This window comes from Rhipicephalus sanguineus, chromosome 9 (assembly GCF_013339695.2).
Source record: "Rhipicephalus sanguineus isolate Rsan-2018 chromosome 9, BIME_Rsan_1.4, whole genome shotgun sequence".
Lineage (NCBI taxonomy): Eukaryota > Metazoa > Arthropoda > Arachnida > Ixodida > Ixodidae > Rhipicephalus > Rhipicephalus sanguineus.
The window spans coordinates 143,767,734-143,788,885 of NC_051184.2; the positions used below are offsets into that span (position 1 = coordinate 143,767,734).

Genomic DNA, 21,152 nt, shown 5'->3' on the forward strand with positions numbered 1-21,152 from the left:
GCACTTACGATTGAATTGCGGGATTACGAGGCACAAAGCTACAAAATGCAGGAAAAAGATTACGAACAAGATTTTCGCTGTAGGGGGTCTTTTAACGTTGTAAAGGACCACAATACTCCGAAATGGCCTCAAAAGCGTTCTATTTGTGAAATTCATGCTACCGTTTGCACAGTTTTATAATGAATACATACCTTTCATTCTGGAACTTTTTATATAATGTCGCACCATACCATTGAAACTGCTTACAACGCTCAGCGTTGTAAGCAGTTTCAGCGTCAATTCTAGATAATTTTCGCGCGGATTTGATTTTACTGCCAGCAATGGATACTCCCATATGCGTAAAAGTAATCCCACTTTCACACATTCGATGCAATGAAAAACACTTATTGCATCATCAGTGCTGAACACGCTGTTATGCTGTTTGTTCAACATCGCATGAATGTAGGTGTCATATTCTGATGTAGGAATAGAAGTTTATTTTTGCTGGCATTGGCCAGTACGGCCGGCATTCTATCGCCTTGGCCGCATGCTTCCTTCTTACTGTGATAATGAACATATTACAGGGTTTGGTCGGCTTAATCAAGAAAAAGTTGTGAAGCTTCTGTTAAGCAGCACTCACCGAGAAATTTCGTCGTCGTCACAGCAGGAGATACTGCAGAAAAGTCAGAATCACACTAGATGTTATATTGCGTCATGTGCTCTGAAGAGAACAGTTCAGTGTGTCAGAATACTTCCGACGTTATGTGCTTCTTTAAATTGCTCCAAATTGCCATTATGTTAGGAAAATTTTGCCTACACTATGGGGGAGGGGTGGAATGCCAGCGAAAGGTATCTCTAAGGTCACATCAGTTTACTCAATCAAAATTATACCTTCGCGCCTTAGTGCGTTGCCCCTACAAGCGATTGTAGACACAATCGCGAGGAAATAGATGGCCCATTGCAGCCACTTACACGGAAGTGCTCTCTAAAAAAGCATTGCATGGCGTTTTGATGGCTTTTAGGATAAAACTGCGGCGGAAAGAACTTGCGGCAGTCTGTCTCTCATGCGCACTATGGTCATGGCGCATAATAATATTAAATAATATAATATCTGGCGTTTAACGTCCCAAAACCACGATATGATTATGAGACGCCGTAGTGGAGGACTCCGGAAATTTCGACCATGGTCATAGCTCAGTACACGCTTTTTAATTCTTGTTTCAAGCGTACACTAATGAACTTGTTCATACGCCTATTCAGATATTACGGTTTGCTGAAGCATGATATTCTGGCGTCATGTACCATGGCCTTTTTCTACAAAGCTTCGGTGCACGTAAAATTTTTTTTCTGCGTAAGCGTTAAATCGCGCCATAGTTTTTCTTTTCTTTTTCTTGCCCTTTCATTAAACAGTGCCACATTGGAAGCGCTCGTAGTTCTGCTTTCCAATCACTTCAACGAACCTCAGCTAGTCCTGATTTTTCTGTAGCTCCCACTGTACCGTACCTCTACAGCATTTTTTCCATAATTCATGCCGGACAATATGATGTATATATTTCATATCCGATACTTGGACCTACGTCTTCACCTTCTCAGCAACGTAAAATCTTGACATTTCTGTTCAGATTCCTCGAGGACATTCACCGAATCGATAAACTGTAATTTTACTTACATCAGCATCATTACGTTGTGACATGTACATACCACGATCATATTATCTTTTTTTCCTTCTCCTTTCCTGCCCTCCTCCTCCTAGGGCCTTTCTCTCCTCAATCCCCTCCCCTATACAGAGTAACATGTAGGCGCCTTTAGGTACGCCGGCAGAATTCTCTGTTTTTCATTAAAGAGCTTTCTCTCTCTCATATCCGATAGCAAACGCTTCGTTCTGCCTAACTATTCGTTGTATCGATCCTCCACTGGAAAATGGAATATTTCGTTGACTATAACGAATGCCGATATTGTAGATAATAGTTTGTGACCATCCTCTACTCCACCCCCTACGGTATAAGCGTTGCGCAAAGCGCCGACAACGCCGCCTGTCGCCACGGCTCAGAAGCGTAGGCGGGCTCGGGCGAGCAGTGTTCCCGTGAGCGTCAAGGCGAATGCTGTAGTAGCTGTGATAGTTGCGCCTTCCCTCACAATTTATTGCTTCTGACAGCCTTCAGCGATGCCCAGAAATAACTGCTGCGTAGGTGGCTGCTCGAGCACATACAAAAGCTCGCCAGGAACGCACTTCTACAAGTTTCCGGTGCTGCTTCAAGAGCAGAAGCGACGGCGGCGGTGGATTGCTGCTGTTCAACATAGAAGGTAAGCAATCGCGCTTTGTTTACGGCAGTGTTAGAAAGATTACGGTGTTTTTATTTCTGCATTTATGTCCATACGCCTTTAGTGAACGCTACCACGATTACAGTTGGTCGCCTTGTCTAAATTCGGGAAGCTACAAAGCACATGAGCTTGTTGTTACTCATGAGACTCGATGCCTCTCTGAAAAAACGAATGATGCGAAGCGCAAGGCCAGACCGTCAATGGTTACGCTGAAGAGAGCACACGGGAACGAATCATTACTGATACCTTAAAATTGTTATGCAGGAATAATGTGGAGGCATAATCGTCAAGTGCAAAAATGTAATTATTCAACGTACGATCACGTAAGCAGAACATTAGATAGCATACCGTTGGCTTGTTACACATGGAAAGCACCGCATTCTCGAAACAATTAGCGTCCAGTAGCGTGAACACTCTCTTGAACAGGCCTTGTGCCAGTCATCGAGGCTTGATAAAAAAAACAACTTCGGATTGAAGAGGGAGCTGTTAAATTCTGAGTCCAATTTGTAGTCGTGAGTGGTGGGCCCTTTTACTAGTGGAGTGCACGTTCACCACTTTTATCAACACACTCTTTTCGAATAGAGGCATTAATAGCCGTGAGCAAGTAACTACACTTTAAACATTTTTACACCCTTAAGGGTGTAAATCGGTTTGTCGCCAGACGGACACCCTTAGAGTATTATTGACTACACCCTTCAATTAGGGTGTTAATTTAACACCCTAGAGAAAGGGTGTTCAGCAAAAATTTTATGGGGTGTTAGGGTATTAGCTCGTATTAACACCCTTTTGTATGGGTGTTGGAAGGGTATACACGATTCCTTTCGCGTCATGTGTAATGGCCGAAACAGAAGCTTTAGGTGGTCACAAAGGGCGTCATGCATGTGTTCCTGCGGATGTCATTAATTCGGAGTGTACTACCGAATTTGCACAAACGCGTCTTCATATTGGTTTGGCAAAGGTCGTGTTCACATAAGGAGGGCTTGGTTGGAAAGACACCCCGAATTAGTGAAATCTGCAGTGGGGTGATTCCACGAGAGATCGAACATGCCTGTCCGGTCGCAATTTTTGTTTCGCCTGGGTTTTTTATATGTTATGTGGGCACATTCAAAGTGCACGGAACTGAAAATTTCATTTCCAAGAAACGCTCCCAGCGCGCCAAAAAATTTTTGAAGGTGGCGGCGCGGGCCTCCTGTTTTTGCTCACTGCAATGTTTTCGGATTTTACGGCCGAATTTAGCGCGAACTATAAATGATGTGTCGAAAATTTTTTTCGCTGGTTTTAATACGCATTACTGTGAATTACATCCATGCTTCTTTTATGCCGTCCTCAAAAAGAAGAAAATGGGAAAAAATGGCAAACACAGCCGAAATCAAAAAAGGGTCCTAAGTTTGGGGCGCCTTTGCTATTTCAAACAGAAACTTGAAAACAATGTCAACTATAGAAAATAGCCTTTGCAACATTTACACGGAAGATCATTTTCCTACGAGCAACGCAAAAAAAGAAAAAAGAATAGTTAATAAGCGAGTTTTTTCAAAAAAGTACATTTTCAAAAAATAAAATAAAAAAAAACTCCGGTCTCAATTTTGACGACAATTTTTTATCGAAGAGCGCTTATGTCAGTGAACACACGGTTTTAATATCATATGTCCTCATTTGCTTTGTTTACGAGATATAACTGGCCAAAATGACCCTTGCTGCGTGTGCTCACTTCAGTGCGACTGATGGTTGTTATTAGCTTGCATTGTGCGTAAATCGCAGTTTTAATTATTCTGCTGCAGCAAAACCTTGCTGTGGTGGCTTTTCGTCAAGAAAAATGTGTTCTCAGATTTTATTTGTGTCTAGCGTGTGCAAAAGTGGGCTGCTGCCACCCTCTAAATGGCTAACGCGTAAACAGTTTGCAGCCTACAACCTCGCCTACAATCATCAGAGGGAAGATGGGCGCGCCCGTTCAAGATATCAATCGCTTCTTCTTCCTGAAGAAATGCCTGGTCTACCTCATCGCGGTTAGATGTAGACAGGCTTTCCTTGAGGAGCGTAAAGCAATGCAAGCAGACTTCGCAGGTGTCGCGAAGATCCTCAGCCTATGACAGTAGCTTCTGGGGGTATGCAACAACAAAAAGAGCAAAGAAAAGAAGTTTGCGCAACGAGAACGTTTTCTTCAGCAATCTTCTTTTTGTGAACGCGTAAATAATCGGCACAGAACAAACGGACGTAGCCATGAGCGCGCGCATCGCATGTAGTGAACAGCTAGACTATAGAGCAAGTCGAAACGTTTATACTGAACGGCACCGCACAAATTATCTCACATCTGCGCAGCTGTCATGAATGCCTTTCCAGAACTGCTCACGGTTTAACATTTTATGACTAAGGGTGTCTAAGCCCTTTGGGCTGTAATAAATAATTTGTAGGCCGCACTCATTGTCAAAACTAAGGGTAATGTCCGTCTGGCGCCACCAATGACCTCTGCTGTCCTCGACGTGGGAAAGCACTTTAGTAAAGTGGCAACAAAACATCATAAATTGGGCAGCTTCGGCCACTCGTGGCTTAATCATGCCGCACCGCACCTTTTCTGGCTGTTTAAACGCTGAGGTAGAGGTCGAGATGATACAGGAAGACGTTATCTACGACGCCGAAAACATGTGATAGCGGGAAGTGAAATAAACGGCTCGGAAAAGAGAGATAACTTTTGACAAATGTTGTTTAGGCACAGTGTGCGTCGAATGGGGAAGATGGTTAGAGCGTACAATGCACGTAAGTGAAGGGAAGCGAGCAGACAGTGAGAAAACAACTGCATAACAGCGCGCCTGCTGATTGTGGCATTTAGTTACTGATTAAGGTGGCCTTCGCTGCATACAGATGCTTTATTCTGTGTGCAATGAGAGTTTTGACAAAGTGACCTAAGCCATGTGTTCGCGGTGTCTCGCGTGCTTCTGATTAGCGAATACTGGCGGGGCAAGTTGAGATTGTAAGCTGCAAACTGCGTACGCGTTAGCCCTTTAGAGAGCGGCAGCAGCCCACCCCAGCACACGCTAGACACAATTAAAGTTTGAGAATACATTTTTCTTGGCGACAAGACACCAGAGTAAAGTTTTACTGCAGGAAAATAATTAAAACTAGATTTACGTGCAATTGCAAGCTGATGACAACTATCAATCGCACTGAAGTGAGCACACACAGCAAGGATAATTTTGGCCCATTAAATCTCGTGAACAAAGCAAATGAGGACATACATATTAACGCGTTGTTTTCACTGACATAAGCGCTCTTCGACACAAAAAATGTTGTCAAAATTGAGGCCTGATCTTTTTTTAAATGCACTTTTTTGAAAAAAACTCGCTTCTTTAACTATTTTCTTCTTATTTTGCGCTGCCTGTAGGAAAACAATCTTCCGCATAAATGTTGCAAGAGCTCGTTGAAATACTTGACACTGTTTTGAAGTTTCTGTGTGAAATACGAAACGCGCCAAGGCGCATCAAACTTAGCAAACTTTGTTGATTTTGACCGGGTTTGCCATTTTTTTCACATTTTTTTTCTTTTGAGGACGGCATAATAAAGCATGGATGTAATTCACAGTAATGCGTATTAAAACCAACAAAAACATTTTCGACACATCATTTATAGTTCGCGTTAAATTCGGCCGTGAAATCCCAAAACATTGCAGTGAACAAAAACAGGAGGTCCGCGCCGCCACCATCAAAAATTTTTTTGGCACGCTGGGAGCGTTTCTTGGAAATAAAATTTGCGGTTCCGTGCACTTTGAATGTGCCCACAAAACATATAAAAAACGCAGGCAAAACAAAAATATCGACCAGTCAGGCATGTTCGATCTTTCGTGGAATCACCCTTTAGAGGGCGGCAGCAGCCCACTTTCGCACACGCTAGAACCAAATAAAATCTTAGAACACATTTTTCTTGACGAAAAGCCACCAGAGCAAGGTTTTGCTGCAGTAGAATAATTAAAACTGCGATTCACGCACAATGCAAGCTTATAACAACCATCAGTCGCACTGAAGTGAGCACACACAGCAAGGGTCAGTTTGGCCAGTTATATCTCGTAAACAAAGCAAATGAGGACATATGATATTAAAACCGTGTGTTCACTGACATAAGCGCTCTTCGATAAAAAATTGTCGTGAAAATTGAGACCGGAGTTTTTTTATTTTATTTTTTGAAAATGTACGTTTTTGAAAAAACTCGCTTCTTTAACTATATTTTTCTTTTTTTGCGCTGCGCGTAGGAAAATGATCTTCTGTATAAATGTTGCAAAGCCCCTTTTCTATAGTGGACATTGTTTTCAAGTTTCTGTTTGAAATAACAAAGGCGCCAAGGCGCCTCAAACTTAGGACCCTTTTTTGATTTCGGCTGTGTTTGCCATTTTTTCCCATTTTCTTCTTTTTGAGGACGGCATAAAAAAAGCATGGATGTAATTCACACTAATGCGTATTAAAACCAGCAAAAAAAATTTCGTCACATCATTTATAGTTTTTGCTAAATTCGGCCGTGAAATCCGAAAACATTGCAGTGAGCAAAAACAGGAGGCCCGCGCCGCCACCTTCAAATATTTTTTCGGCGCGCTGAGAGCGTTTCTTGGAAATAAAATTTTTAGTTCCGTGCACTTTGAATGTGCCCACATAACATATAAAAAATGCAGGCGAAACAAAAATTGCGACCGGACAGGCACGTTCGATCTCTCGTGGAATCACCCAGTGATCCATGCGTAAGCTTCTAGTGTTCATCTGAAGCTTCAAATTCGGTCATCACCCACTTGTGCTGCATATTAAGGATCATGAAGTGAAATCAGAAGCAGTACACACATTTAAATATGTATATACAACATCATGTACGAGCATATGTACAAAGCAATGCTTAATATGGCTTCCACATCCAGTCAAACTGGTCTGCAAAACATAACACTTGATTTTCAAAAAATATAAAATATTTATTGTATGCTGTGATACAGAAAGGTATGAAAAATTGGGAAAAAACAGGCATGGGTAATGATCAAACTTTTTTTACGTACAACAAAATTCGTGTTATGTGCACTTTGACAACAAACATAAGCTGATCGAACCTGCCAATGAGGGTGGCTGATACTTGAAAATGATTTGTTAAATTAAAATAATGAATTCCTTATTAAGATGTCTTGAATAGTCAAAAAATCTAAAACATGCTTACTGTGCTCGAAAACTAACAGACCTTTGCATTATATCAACACTAAAAATATAATTCAAGCAAACAGATGTCGAAAATCGCCCGTTGTACTAAAAATTGCAAAATGAAACGGGCGCTTTCATACAGCAAGCCGTTTCATTGTCCTTAACAGAAATTGTTCATGTTTGAGCTCGAGGTAGGGGAAATCTGCAAACCCGCAAGTAGATGCACTTGGACCCACTGGAACACCACTGTCTAGTTGATGCAACATGTGGCACCTCTGAAATACCGCTGTCAGTAGATGGAGCACAAGGGATTGCAAGAATGTCACCCTGCACTGAAAAATAAAATGCATTGTGACTGTGTACTGCATATGCACCTTGTACTACAGCGCAAACACAATCGTAAACACGTTCCCGCTATTTATTGTGTCCTTGTGTGTTCGAGCACTAATACAACGTGAACACACCTACTTCCCCAGACCCGTTCGCTACAGTATATTGTTCGCTACAGTATGATGTCCTGTACAATGCAGAAAATTTAGTGCCAGTGTAATTGCATGCATAATTAGTTGCGCAGAAAACAAAAGGCAAAGGGAACAAAGCTGATGCTATGGGCGCTACTGGTCTCCCTGTGCATTAAAAAAAGAAGGCGCACACAGTGGTGAACCTTTTCTACAGCTGCTTCTGTTTTACGAGCTGGAAAAAATCGTTAATATATGGAGAACCTACAAGCTCTGTGATCAACCTAGGCGAAATATTGTGCTGTAATAACTGTCATATACGCAACAAATGAAACCAACAGACAATAATAAGCGCTGTGTAACAAAGAAACTAGCCCTCGAACAACTACTTTCCTTTAATAACAATTATAGTTGTGTACTTGATCGGTAGTACATAGGTGTGTGCATGTATTCAGAATTTCGAATACGAATCGAGTATTTCGATAATATATTAATTATTAGCATATTGGACTAAAATGTGAAATCACGCTTTTTGGAATATTCGGACAAATTCGAACAAATGAAGACTTGAGTGCTACGCATCCATGTCTTTCAAGTAAGATATCACTAACACGTAATCGTTCTAAGCCTGCTAAGGTTAAAACGTAATTGCGACGAATCGCCAACCAAGACTATACCTGTCGTCGTGGCTGGCCATATGGATACCGGTTGGCGCATGCCGCGATCACGATTTGTCGCGGAAAGATTAACCGTGTCCCTCAACTCTTGATATGGCCGACGCCACGCAAAAGGTCTTTCGTCCTTTGGGAAAGCGAAATGCCTATCAATAAGTCTGACTTCAGCGCGAATGCATGCGGCAACGCCGTTACAGATAAACACCGGAAAGCACGAAAAACGCGGTTACGGCCATCTATGAACTTGCCAGTACGGCACAGCCCTATAACCATAAGAAAGTGAAGTCATCTGCCACAGCGCTGTTGTATGCGTGCTGCGCGGATTAAATAGGTGACGAGCCAAACGCGCCTGGCCGCCATTGGCTGCCACCTTCGTTCCTTGTGATGAACCGCGAAGTACGCGTCCGTCGCGGAAACTAAAACAGCTGGCCCTCGCAAGGCCTTTCGCTTTCCCAAAGGACGAAAGACCTTTTGCGTGGCGTCGGCCATATCAAGAGTTGAGGGACACGGTTAATCTTTCCGCGACAAATCGTGATCGCGGCATGCGCCAACCGGTATCCATATGGCCAGCCACGACGACAGGGGCGATTCGTCGCAATTACGTCTTAACCTTAGCAGGCTTGGAACGATTACGTGTTAGTGATATCTTACTTAAACGCGGCACCTGCGCTCTGATAGAGGAGCGGGTGCGAAGAATATTCGGCAGGGTTCTGTTTGGTGTCGCAGAAGTCTGTTGCCAGACTGAGAAGCGCGAAGCGGCTCGTGGGTCGCGCCCCAGTGACACGGGCACACCACGGACGCTGGCAAAATACTGAGGAGGGCGAAGCGGCTCGTGGCCGGGTTACGTGCGGCTCAGTGACGCGGGCATACCACGGACTTCTGCGACACCAAACAGAACCCTGCCGAATGTTCTACAACAGGGGGTCGGCAACCTGAAGCCCGCGGGGCAGTATTATGTGGCCCCCCACACAACGTCAGGACCTCTTCCCCCCCCCCCCCCTCTTTTCACTACCTATCTGAAGACCGACATGGCAGTTCTGACCTCAAATGGGGTTAGACAAGAACAACAATTGCTTGCAGTTGGCATTACAACGATTGTTTGTAAATTGCAACTTAGGAGATGCGTGCTAAGCACAAACGTGACTTCCATTCCAGTTTTCTACGTCATTGTTCGTTCCACGAATTCGTTTGCTTTGACTGCAAACCGTCCATAACGCTGAGAACATGGACCGTCAAAATAAGTTGCGCCGCGCGCGACAGAGGCCGAAAGGGGAGGGTCAACCGGTTGGAAAACGTGAAACTGCACGTGCCAAAGATCATGATGTGTGTGTATGTGTGTGTGTGTGGGGGGGGGGGGGGGGGGGAAGGGCCCTCGAATAGCACAATGCAGAGAAAGCACGAACAAGCAGCGGCAGCGAGTGTTTCGTTTACGTAAGTTTTTTCATATTTTTCTTGTTTCGTGTGCAGCTTAACACGGGCGTTATGAGTCCCAAAGTAGCCCAACTGTCGACCCTGTTGCATTATATAACCTAGGTAGGTGTCCCGCCGCATTGTACGAGCTCAGACAGACATTCACTTACATCCGAGTATTACACACGCGCTTTGAGTTATCGTGACAAAATGGCTGTGCGCAGCGGTCCACAGCCAAATGTAACATGAAGCGCGTAACACCGCTGCTCGACACCGCTGACGGCGCACTTCCGACGCTGAAACGATTCGCTTCACGAAGGCAGAGAACAAGGCGCGGATTCGAAGCGCAGCCGGCGCGACAGCAAAGAAAGAAAGGACGAAAGAGTTCAGAACAACGGGTGCTGCGCCTGCGCAGGCAGAAGCGGCCGCCAAGCTTCCCTGTTCCATTTAGCAGTGAACCGCTCCGTACATACAATGACATCTCACGCAAGACACAACCGCTAACCACAATAACATAAAAGAGAAAGCAGGTACTCGCCTGGAACATTCGTGATGATAAGATCCCATACCGCCAACAATGGCGTCACAATGGCACGGCTGAATCTCGACGTATCCATTTTCGACAGCGTACAGCCACTTTCGCTGAGAAGACGCATGGCTAACGCACAACGTAGGGGCGACATCTTAGATCACACCACGCGCATATCAATCACAGCTGCGCAACATAAAAGTTAACACATCGCTGTACGCGAACGAAAACCAAACTATACCGCACGACGACGCACAACGGCACAACCACAGCCAAGCGAGAACGAAGCACAGCGCGGCCGGCGCGGCCAGCGCGGCTTCCCCTGGCTTCCAGGCTAAAAGCACCCCACGTGATTCTACGCGCTATCACGTGACTGCCGACTGTTTCCATCGCCAGGAGCACAGGAGAAAAGGAGAGAGCGCACAGCCTTGGCTTCCGAGATGGAAGGTGCGCTATCTCGGAGGCGATGGCATAGTTTGTAAGAATGGCAGACTTGGCGTGTTGGTTTAGCATATTTGAAGTGTAAGGCGCGGTAACGACGACGGACAGTACGCACACGATTGTGACAGCGCGTGATGGGCATATAAACTGTGCTGTTTTCGAAGTAAACATTGTTGAAAGTGGCGCTCTGTGTGTGTACCTTACACTTCAAATACGATGTCATAGCGTGCGTAGTTCTCGCCGTAGTCTTCGTCTTTTCTCACCCTTGAGCAGTGGGATGGGAGTTGGCAGTGCGTGCGCCGTGCCGTGCATTCAGCCATCATTGGGTTTACAGCATATGACTTGCACTTATTGTCATGCTGTAAGTTTTACGAGCATGCGCGGTCATGCACGCGCTGCGCTAAATCGTCGCAGCATGTGAGGCGACATGTATACATGAATGGAGTTCGTGGTGTCCTAGAAACTCTCTTATGCAAAGGTGAGCGCAGGGAGGGGGGGGGGTGCGGCCGCTTTCTCAAGTAATCCGTAAGGGGGCGCCAATTCTGCCCCATACATTTACTCTGTCGAACCTCTCGCGTCATCTTTAATGCGCAGGGTTATGGCTGCGCATGCTTTTCGACAATAATGTCAACCGAGGACCTTCGTTGGCGAATACGAAGCACAATTTACCTCCTACCTTTACCCCCGGTGGCCGTCGGGAGAAGCACGCCATCGATTCATTTTCATTTTTGCATCCATGGCTCATCCATGGTTGATCTTGTTTTGTTCCTTTCGGACTCGACAAAGCGGGGGGGGGGGGGGGTGCAGTGAGACTTGCGCCTCCCCCCCTGATGGAGAAATCTGAGCACGCCTATGTTCTCATTTTCCTCGTTCGGTAGCGAGGTGCTAACATTATTGTTACTCATGTGTGTCCCCTTAAGGTGACATTTATTTCCTTCCGAGTCTTTGCTTACCTTTTCCAAGTGCTTCTGTGCGGAAATAACGTGGAGAAATTGTGCGGCCAGTTCTTGGCATCGTATATAGAACCGATAATGATTTCCCTGCAGGTTTCCCTTGCATGGATGAGTGGTACGAATTCAGGTATCGAAGTGTTAGCTTCCGTAATATTTACATTAGCTGGCTAATTAGTACCACAAGGCAAGTGTCATTGTGTCCCATCTTGTTTAATGGACCTCAATGAGGCCTCGGCTTACTCTAATGTTTGTGGACGAAAAATTGATATCACGGATACATTTTCCACAGCACGCGCGTAAACAAGTGGGTCGTGAAACTTTATGCATCAGTGTGTAATGTATGCATATTTATGTATGTCAGAATTGCGTGCTCTATGTTGTATACATTCCACATGTACAATTGTACAATATTAGCCCATATCTTGGTCTGTTCAAAGTAATTCTTTTTTCGTCCGTTTTATTAGCTAAGCGAACAATTAAAAGTGTTCATACCGAAACTTGTAAAAAGTGTTCATGCCGGCTACAGCTTTATACCCAGAAAGTTTTTGTAATGAATTCAACTTTTGTTCTAAATTGCTTCTACATTTGTATATGTGCCCTCGTATAAATGTTCATGCGGTTGATATGTATAGCGGAACATATGAAACGGTAGGGCACACCTCGAGCCTGTGCAAAAAAAAGTGTTTGCTGATTTTCTTGTACATTTTCTCGAGTCTTGTAGTATTTTGTGAAGCAATGATACTTCGTCATTTGTCTGTGGTATGGTATGGTAAACTTTATTGAGGTCCTGCAGGGCGTGTCTCAACACGCAGCGGGCCGCTCCCACGTAGGGACCGTATGTGAAAATAAAATATCACGACAATTAACATTGTGCCAATGGCTCCACCATTTCCTTGTTTCCGTAATGTCACTGACATCGTAACCTTAGAAAAGGCAGTACAATAAGAGATGCATTCCGCAATGCACGCGATTTCAATATGCATGCATGGATGCAGCTTAGTGCTTCAATGTGTACCCTTCACTTCTTCCATTAACACCCTTATAAAAGACATTAACACCCTTTTTCCGCGCACACCCTTCTCTTAGGGTGTATATAAAGAAAAAAGGGCGTTGTGCAATGGAAAAAAGGGTGTTAATGTCATTAACACCCTTTTTACACCCTTAAGGGTGTAAAAATGTTAAGTGTGTGCTTCGGATGACATCGTGTGATTTCTATAGAAAGCTATCATTGGCCGATAGATCGCTTGAAGCTCGCAGGTGGGTTGCATCGGCATGCTCCATCGTACCTGCACTGTGTAGATTAATGAAAACCGTCAACAGGCTAATTGTAAAAAAAAACGTCGAATGAAAAGGCTAATTGTGCAACCATTTACATGTAAATGCTCACTCTCAAAGCACTTCATGACATTTTGATGGCTATTAACATGCACTCGGTGATGACGCAGTACGCGGCGACTATAGTTGCTTTTAGCCATCTGCTACTACAAACAAGCGCAAGGAATAAGTGCGGTACACCCATGAAGGCCAGCGCAACAAATACACAGCGCTTGTGTCGCGTACTTTCTTCTAATCCTGTGGCTGTTTTGCGCTGGCCATCATGAGTATATTCAAACTCGCCCAGTTTGCTACCTCATTGAATTGCGGTATAGCTTCATTAGACGACCCATAACGTGAAGATGCAGTTGCGCGGCAGTGAATGGACACAAGGCCTACGTAATTAGGGACATTGCTCTCGCTGTTCACTAACAAATGCGCCAGTAATGCGGAACAAAGGAATGCGTTCCTCACGGAGTAACCATTAAGCAAATAAACCAGCTCTATCCAGGACATTGTAATAAATTCACGGGCGATAAGCAGTGCCGTGACGCGCTTCAATCAGATATGGCAGCGCCCTTCCCATCCACTTCACGTCCAGGCTGTGACATGTTGCTCACGATGACGATGAGTCTGTGTGGTTCCGTAAAAATAAGTTCTTTCAATAAATGAACAGAATTATGCGAATTTTATGTCGCAGTGTTTTTCCTAGTGGAATCTTTGTCGTTTTTCTCGCTATAGATTCGCCTTAGTTTCGTGATTTTCAATTTATCTTCAGGGAGGTTCCTTCTCTTTGTTTTTACAGACGGAGTTTCAGGGCTCAAGAATTATAGTTTCCAGATGTGCTTTTGCCACTTGCCTGCATTAGTGGCTTGGCAGTTGTATTTAGAAAAAGGTAGAGAACGAAAAGATAAAGGCAGCATCCGTAACACACTTTCGCAGCTTCCGGCAAAACCATACTATTCGTACAGTGAGCAGCGTTGTGGTTACAGTGAAACTTCGGTGATACGAATCTCACGGGACCAAAGAAATTATTCGTGCCATCCGAAATTCGTATCACCAGAAAGCATGCAAAATTAGCATGCGAGAACAGAAAGCTGGCATACATTTTCATTTATTGTTTTTCAAGGCCACAGCAACGTCAGGAAGAACCCCGAATGATTGTCAGTTAAGTTTTTAGATGTCGGCAATCATACCAGCACTCGTAAATATACGGCCCATGCGCGCGTATTTATTTAATGAATCAGGTGCGTTGTGACCCGCGACAGCAGTAGCCTCTTCCAAATTTTAGTAAGCTTTCTGCATAACACCGGAATACTGCAGCGAAAGTAACGAAAGTAGAGCTTTGACGCCATGGATCAAGGCCACAAAATTACAGAACCACGGTCCTGTGTTATGATTTTGTTTTGCGGAAGCGCTGGGGATGTTTTTTGGGAGATTTACGGCTGTGCCCGCACAAATGCCACCTCAACGGTCGCGCATGTTGACGTTCTGAGGCCTGACTCCTTCGCCAAGACCGTCCTCGCCTTCTTTCGATCCTCATCCACCTTTCATAGGATGTCTGATGCACGAGACAAGCACATGTTAACGCAGTACAACGCCAACAGCCCACGTCGACGCGTTAGAAAAAAAAAAACGTCCTCTGTAATCTAAACACGAAGGCAGACGGAGGCACATAAGAGCCTCAAAGATTCGCGCACACAATCTCGAAGGCAGTGACGCGTCTCTGAAGGTTTATTCTGACCATAAGAAAAGGTTTTTTTTTACACCATGATTCTGACGATTTCGAGGTGCGGCACATGCCCACGCTTGCGTTCCCGCGCTCGCACGTGCTTAGCGCGTCTTCCGCGACAGCGCTGACAGCACCTCTTCACACCTGGGTGGCAGCTTACGTTGGCATCAAACGTCGCTGGGTGAAAATCGGTTCGCAACAACGGTATTCCATTACATTGCAGGCCTATGGGCCTTGGCCGGCACCAACGAAAAATTGGTATCACCCCGAAATTCGCATAAGCTGTGATCGTATCACCGAGGTTTCACTGTACTGCTATGGTAACGTAGTGGTTGACATAGTTGCTCTCGATCAACTAACCCTGATGCATTGCGACACATGTAATAATTGCTGGGGTTTAACGTCCTGAAATCACGATATGATTGTGAGAGACGGCGTAGTGGAGGGCTTCGGAAATTTCGACCACACGGAGTTCTTTGACGTGCACGTCAATCTAAGCACACGGGCCTCAAGCATTTGCCACCACCCAAAATACGGCCGCCGCGGCCGTGATTCAATCCCGCGACCTGCGGGCCAGCAGTCGAGCGCTATAACCACTAGACCACTGTGGCGGGTTTGCGACACATGTGGAAGCGTACTGAATTGAAGTGCACGCGATTCCTTCATCGTGAACGAACCATTCGCTTTTTACTGCGCAGAAGGGAGCGAAATGTCATGAGCCAAGACGACCAGTGAATCCACCGCAAAGTGAGGGTACTTCATTTTATCATTCGCGCCATTTACGCCAGCGTCTCTTGTTTGTCCCGAGAACATTTGATGAGTATAGTTCGCGATTCACGCCGATTCCGCCTACGATGGGCAATAGCTCTGCGCTTCTGCGATGCTGCAAGCCTTGTAGCAGCATTCGAACACAATGCCTCCCTGAGAGTTTCGCTTCCCCAACAGCTGGTTGGCCATCTCAGGGCGTAGAAATCCCAACGCAGGGCTCTTCTCTCCGGGCATCAAGAACCGCTGGCCTGAAAAAAAATTAGAAATCAGCCGCACATGAGCACAATACAGGAACTTCACAACGATGCAGTTTGCACCTGAATTCAGATTTCTGTGCCAGTAGAGGGAATGCTACAGAAACAGATCTCGGCTCATGTCTAAGTACAAGCTACGAAGTATGGCTGTTTCTTGCGCGAGGAAATAACGAAGGAAGGGCCACACTTCGTTGCTTGTACTTGGACATGAACCGACTAGCCCAGCAACGTGTACTTCTAGACTCGGCTCATGTGTTTCTTTACGTGAAGTGTTCTACTAGGATTTGACATCACTGTTTGTTTCTTTTAAGCGATACTGAATAAGCGTAGCTTCGAGGTACGACGGTCTCACGTTGCACAAAATCCAGATTATAAAAGCAGAAACAGTCGAAGTTAACACTCAGCTTGTGCATTTTGTCTCATGCTGTTGTTGCAAATAAGGGTTTGTACTCATGAAAGCTTCGTATACTAGAATTTCTCGTAACAACATCGCAACCAGTCCTTGTCGCTCGACGTACCATTATTAGCGGAGCCGGTGTCCAACTACGAAGCACATTTATGAGCGAAAACCTTCGTTAATCGGCTTCAGAACCTGGGGGGCGATCGGAGATCTGTTCGTACAGCTTGTTCATTCTCCTGGGGAAGAACAAGCGCGTTGATTGGCTGAAGCGGGAGATGCCACTCAAGGACGGGGGGTGTCGCCATTTCTTTTTTTTTTGCTTGAGGTTTTCTTTTTTGGTGACGTCATTCCGCGTCATAACGAGGGGGGTGATCGGAGATCTCGGTTCTGCGCCGTTCGTTCTGCGCCCATTCTGGCGGCGCTCGCGATTGGCCGAAGCCAGAAAAAACCACGTCTCTGAGGGGCGTAGCCATTTTTCTTAGTGCTTGATCTTTTATTTTTTGGTGACGTGATACCGCGCCATAACGAGCATGTCTGCTACAAACGAACGGAGTGCGAGACCGTTCGCACGCGTTCTCTCGAGCGAAAAAACGGCTTCGCACGGCATGATGCGGTGGTTGCGGCTGCCGCAAGAGCTGATTTTGAGAAAATGGCGCTTGCGACGTGTGCTTCTCTTGCGGTTGGAGGTGCGAGATGCGTTTGAAGACCTGAGCGAGTGCGGCGTCGCTTTCGCTTCTCGAAACGAACAGTGCGAACGAAATGAACGGGCCTGCCACTGGGCTGTGGTCTTGCACGCAGGTACTTAGTTCCAGCTACTGCCACGTGTCGTCTTGGTCCTCACTCGTGAACGATGGCCCCAGTGGGCACGACGGCGTAGCGATCTGTGGGTGCTCTTTCATAAAAGCCAGCAGAAGCTCCATTTGACGATCCGACACCCGGGAGCCAAGTCAGATATTCCGGTGGGACATCTTGAAAAAGTGCGCCAACCGCTACTTTTCTGTTTTTCTTTTTTCGCATGCGCGACATCACGTAGCGAGCACGTTAGAAAAACTAACACCAATAAATATCAGCACTCAAACCTATTGCTGTTTCAGAAACTGTTTGAGCTTGAGAAGAAAAACAATATCTTTTCGTATAACAACTGTTTTTATTAGAAGGCGAGAAACACTTCGTTTTGAAATATACGGTCCCCTTGCCGAGGACAAACAATGTGCGTCTACTTCCGGAAAGCTCGCCGCTCACAGCTTGACGATTGGCTGTCCTCTTCCTCTCGGCGGAAGAGAACTGCGGACCACCCACTTTTGTGACGTAACACCGCCAGAACGAACGCGGAACGAACAGAGATCTCCGATCCCCCCCCCCCCCCTGCACTCACATAAATACCTTCCTTTAGCGTTGTCAGTAAAAGAAACATAAAGCGATCGTCATGCTTGGCATATCAATAGTGCGGTTGGCTGGCCAATGCCAAGTATCACTTAGAATGTGAATTCGAGTTCATATGTCTATCTCTTCGAAACGGAATACAGTAACGCAAAACAATGCGCAGACAAGGACGATCGTACTCCTTTGTTCCTTGTCCTCTTCTGTAATGCGTCTTTGCTGTTTGCGAGCACAAACTAGCATGAATAAGCATGTGCAAATACATTACGCACTATTACTGCATAATGCGTGCCACATTGGTCTCTCTTCATCGCCGCAGAAAGTTCTTCGTAAATAGCTTCACAAGGGCAATGATCCTATTGCGTTGACGAAGCCGAAAAACGTTGTCCCCGTATGTTGTGTAGTCACTTCTATCAGATGAGCAATCGACCCAGCTGAGTGTATACGTTTTCAACGTACGCTCTGCGTCCTCCAAAATTGGTTTTTACCCACAACCTTGCACATGCCGCTGGCGCCGTTAGTGTGAGAGTGTAGCAGCGCCGGCATGAACACTGCATGAAGCTTACTTCAAACAACGACTGAATGAATAAATATTCTAATTAAGGTACAGGCCAGGGCATCAGCGTACAGAGGCGAAAAATATATTGAGCAGTATTCTCACGCGTAAAAAATCAATAGCGCGAGCTTAGGCTACAACGCCAGAAGATGAGTTCCTTGCGATGGTTTCGTTTATTTTGTTTGACGCAATCAAATAAGTCCAACAGGCAATTAAGCCAAGTAAAGCATAGAGGACAGAAGGCGCTTTCCCGTCCACTTCATTGGACTTTTCTGTGTGTGCAATCTATGGGACTGTTAGCCAGTGTTAGCCAGTGTTAGCCAGGGATTACCCGCACAGAAATACCCAACGAAATGGACGGAGAAGCGCCTTCCAGCGTAGCTCAATTGGTAGAGCATCGGATTTGTAATTCGAAGCTTGTCGGTTCGGATCACACCGACTGAAAGAGTGCTTTTTCTTCCACTTCAATTTCCGTTCAATTCCTGTCATAATGGCTACACTACACTTAAAAAACAGCAAATAATCTCCTCTATGCTTTACTAGGCCTAATTGTTAGTTGGATTCTTGTGGTTGAGCTTAGACAAGCGAATTCAGACTAACAGTTTCACCACAGCGCGACGCATACGCTTTGCGTGGTTTTCGACGTCTTGCGCCATGGCCTCGATAGCTGGCGCTGGCTAATACTCCGAGATTAAGGTCCAGTTGCCACGAATACCAAAGAACGCTGACGGGAAAATTACATCCAGGTTATTACTGTTTACTGTTGCAGTATTTCAATGACGGAAGTCTAGTGGTTTGCATTATGTTTTCATTGCTTTTCATTGTCTCTTGCCTTGATTTGTCAGTCACCGAAACAAATCGAGCTCCTCGGCTCCACTACTTTTTGTGCAGACCTCTCCATTGCTTACGTTTGCGACCGAAAACTCTGCGTATATGCACAACACCGGTCATAACTTTATACTCACAGCAAGAACCTAATTATTGCAAGAAGGCACCTCATATTCTAGAACTAGCAGCTCTGAGCAGGTGAGATCTTCATGCAAGTATTTGCATGGGAGCGCCACGAATGGTCGTGACTTACAAATAGTCAATCCAGTCCTGATGGTAATACGTCCCATAAGTAATACGTGGTTCAGGGTAACCCTACGTCTCCAAGTTGTAGTGTATAAAAAAGACCTTCCGTAACGATTATTGGCAGGCCAGGTGGTGATGCATAACTTCATAAGAATAACAGGACGAACACGAGAGATGATGACCAGGAAGAACACGGGACAGAGTGCTGCCAGTTTTCTTCCGAGTCTTCGTGTTCGTGCTGTTATTCTTACTTAAGACCTTCTGTACAAGCCGCCACCGAGCAATGACAACTGTACTGCTAAATGGACTTTTCTTTTCATTGTACTACTTGTGCAGACAGCGCAGCTCTGAGTGCCCGGTGCGGAAAAAAGAAGAACCTTTGGACTGCGAAATATGTGAAATGTGCGTAACTCTATGGCCACTCTAATGTACCGAACATTGGGTGCGCGTACCGAAGAGCGCCCTCTTGGGTGCTGCCGACTCGTACGGATCGTAGATGACTCCGTCGCAGACAAATTCCATGAACTCTCGCAAAACTCGGCCGCAGCGACGCTGCGAGGACGTCTGCGCCGCGCTTGACGCATCGGCCAGCAGCGGTAGCACGAGTAGCAGCAGCAGCCGCGTCGTCCTGGTCATCCTGCGAGGGACACGAGCGTAAGCCGGCGTGAATAGGGCCCGCATTGGAGCGGGCCTGGCTCTGCGGCACTTACCCGTCGGCACCAAACAGCTGTGCATCAGGCTATAGCGGACCGTCTATCGGATACCTAATGCGTTCACTGGTTTCACATATCCACCAAGGCTGGAGGTCAGAGAGAAAAATTTAACCTTCTCTTTATCTACCTCACTACCATTTGGACTGGCTGAGCAAATGGGCACGTCTCTTAACACCTACGGGACGGAATGTGGTGCTTCATCAACCCCATAGCATGTCGCAGGCCGGAAGTGGTACTGCAGGAGCGGGTGCGCTGCCTTATGACCCCTGTAGCAATGTGGATGAGGTGTAGTACGTCCACATGTATGTTCTCGTTGGATCATATACCAACGTCATGGTTCATATGGTCGCATTAGTTCGTTTTCTAGTGACGTCATCCACATTATTTCATTTCATATCATTCATTATACCCTCAGGAATAAACAAGGCATTACAGAGGGGAGTGGGTTACAATCAAGAGTTTGTACATCATAAGTAAAGCATAAACCTGCAATACAGAAAAATCGGCAGATCCCACGTACCGTTGGAGTCGATGTTATGCGAAGCATGCGACGGGTAAGTGACTGGGGCGTAACTTTTTTTACTGAGCGACACGTTACCAAATGACGCTAAAGATTTGTATATATTTTATACGCACACATATATATGTTGAAGAGCCGCATGTGTTATATAAACAGTCGTTTACGGTTGGGTAACGCTGCCACTGGCAACGTGGGCATTGCCAACACCTAAAGCCGTAAGATAATATGCAGTGCTTATACGTGTCCTGAGAACGCACGCACGTTTCACGAGCTCGTGTGAATGTGTGCAAGAAGTTCTTGACAGTTCTTGAACAAGGGCATATCATCACCGTGATCAGTGAGCACCAGCAGCTGGTCATGACTTGTTATAGGATCCCGTCGTCATCGTGGTGACGAGGGGTCCATGTGTAGTGAAGGATGTCGTGTAGTAGAGCTCTTGGAATTCGTGGATGCCTCGGTCATTTCGTCGACAAATTATCTGTCGACAGAGCCGGTGACATGTCGGAACCTGAACCCACC

At 45.7% G+C, this 21,152-nt stretch overlaps 1 protein-coding gene across 2 annotated transcripts in view; it reads right to left on the reverse strand.

Moving 5' to 3' along the window:
- Nucleotides 1-21,152, reverse strand: part of LOC119403983 (insulin) — a 244,082-nt gene that overhangs the window by 69,148 nt on the left and 153,782 nt on the right. The window contains exons 2-3 of one of the 2 annotated variants that reach the window (XM_049419314.1): nt 19,853-20,037; nt 15,818-15,984 (exon numbers count right to left, since the gene is read on the reverse strand). The exons of the other annotated variant lie outside the window; for it this stretch is intronic. Coding sequence (XP_049275271.1) covers nt 15,818-15,984; nt 19,853-20,036 — 351 coding nt within the window. The 5' untranslated portion in view covers nt 20,037. Of the gene's footprint in view, nt 1-15,817; nt 15,985-19,852; nt 20,038-21,152 lie in introns of those variants that run through there. 2 annotated transcript variants of the gene reach the window in all.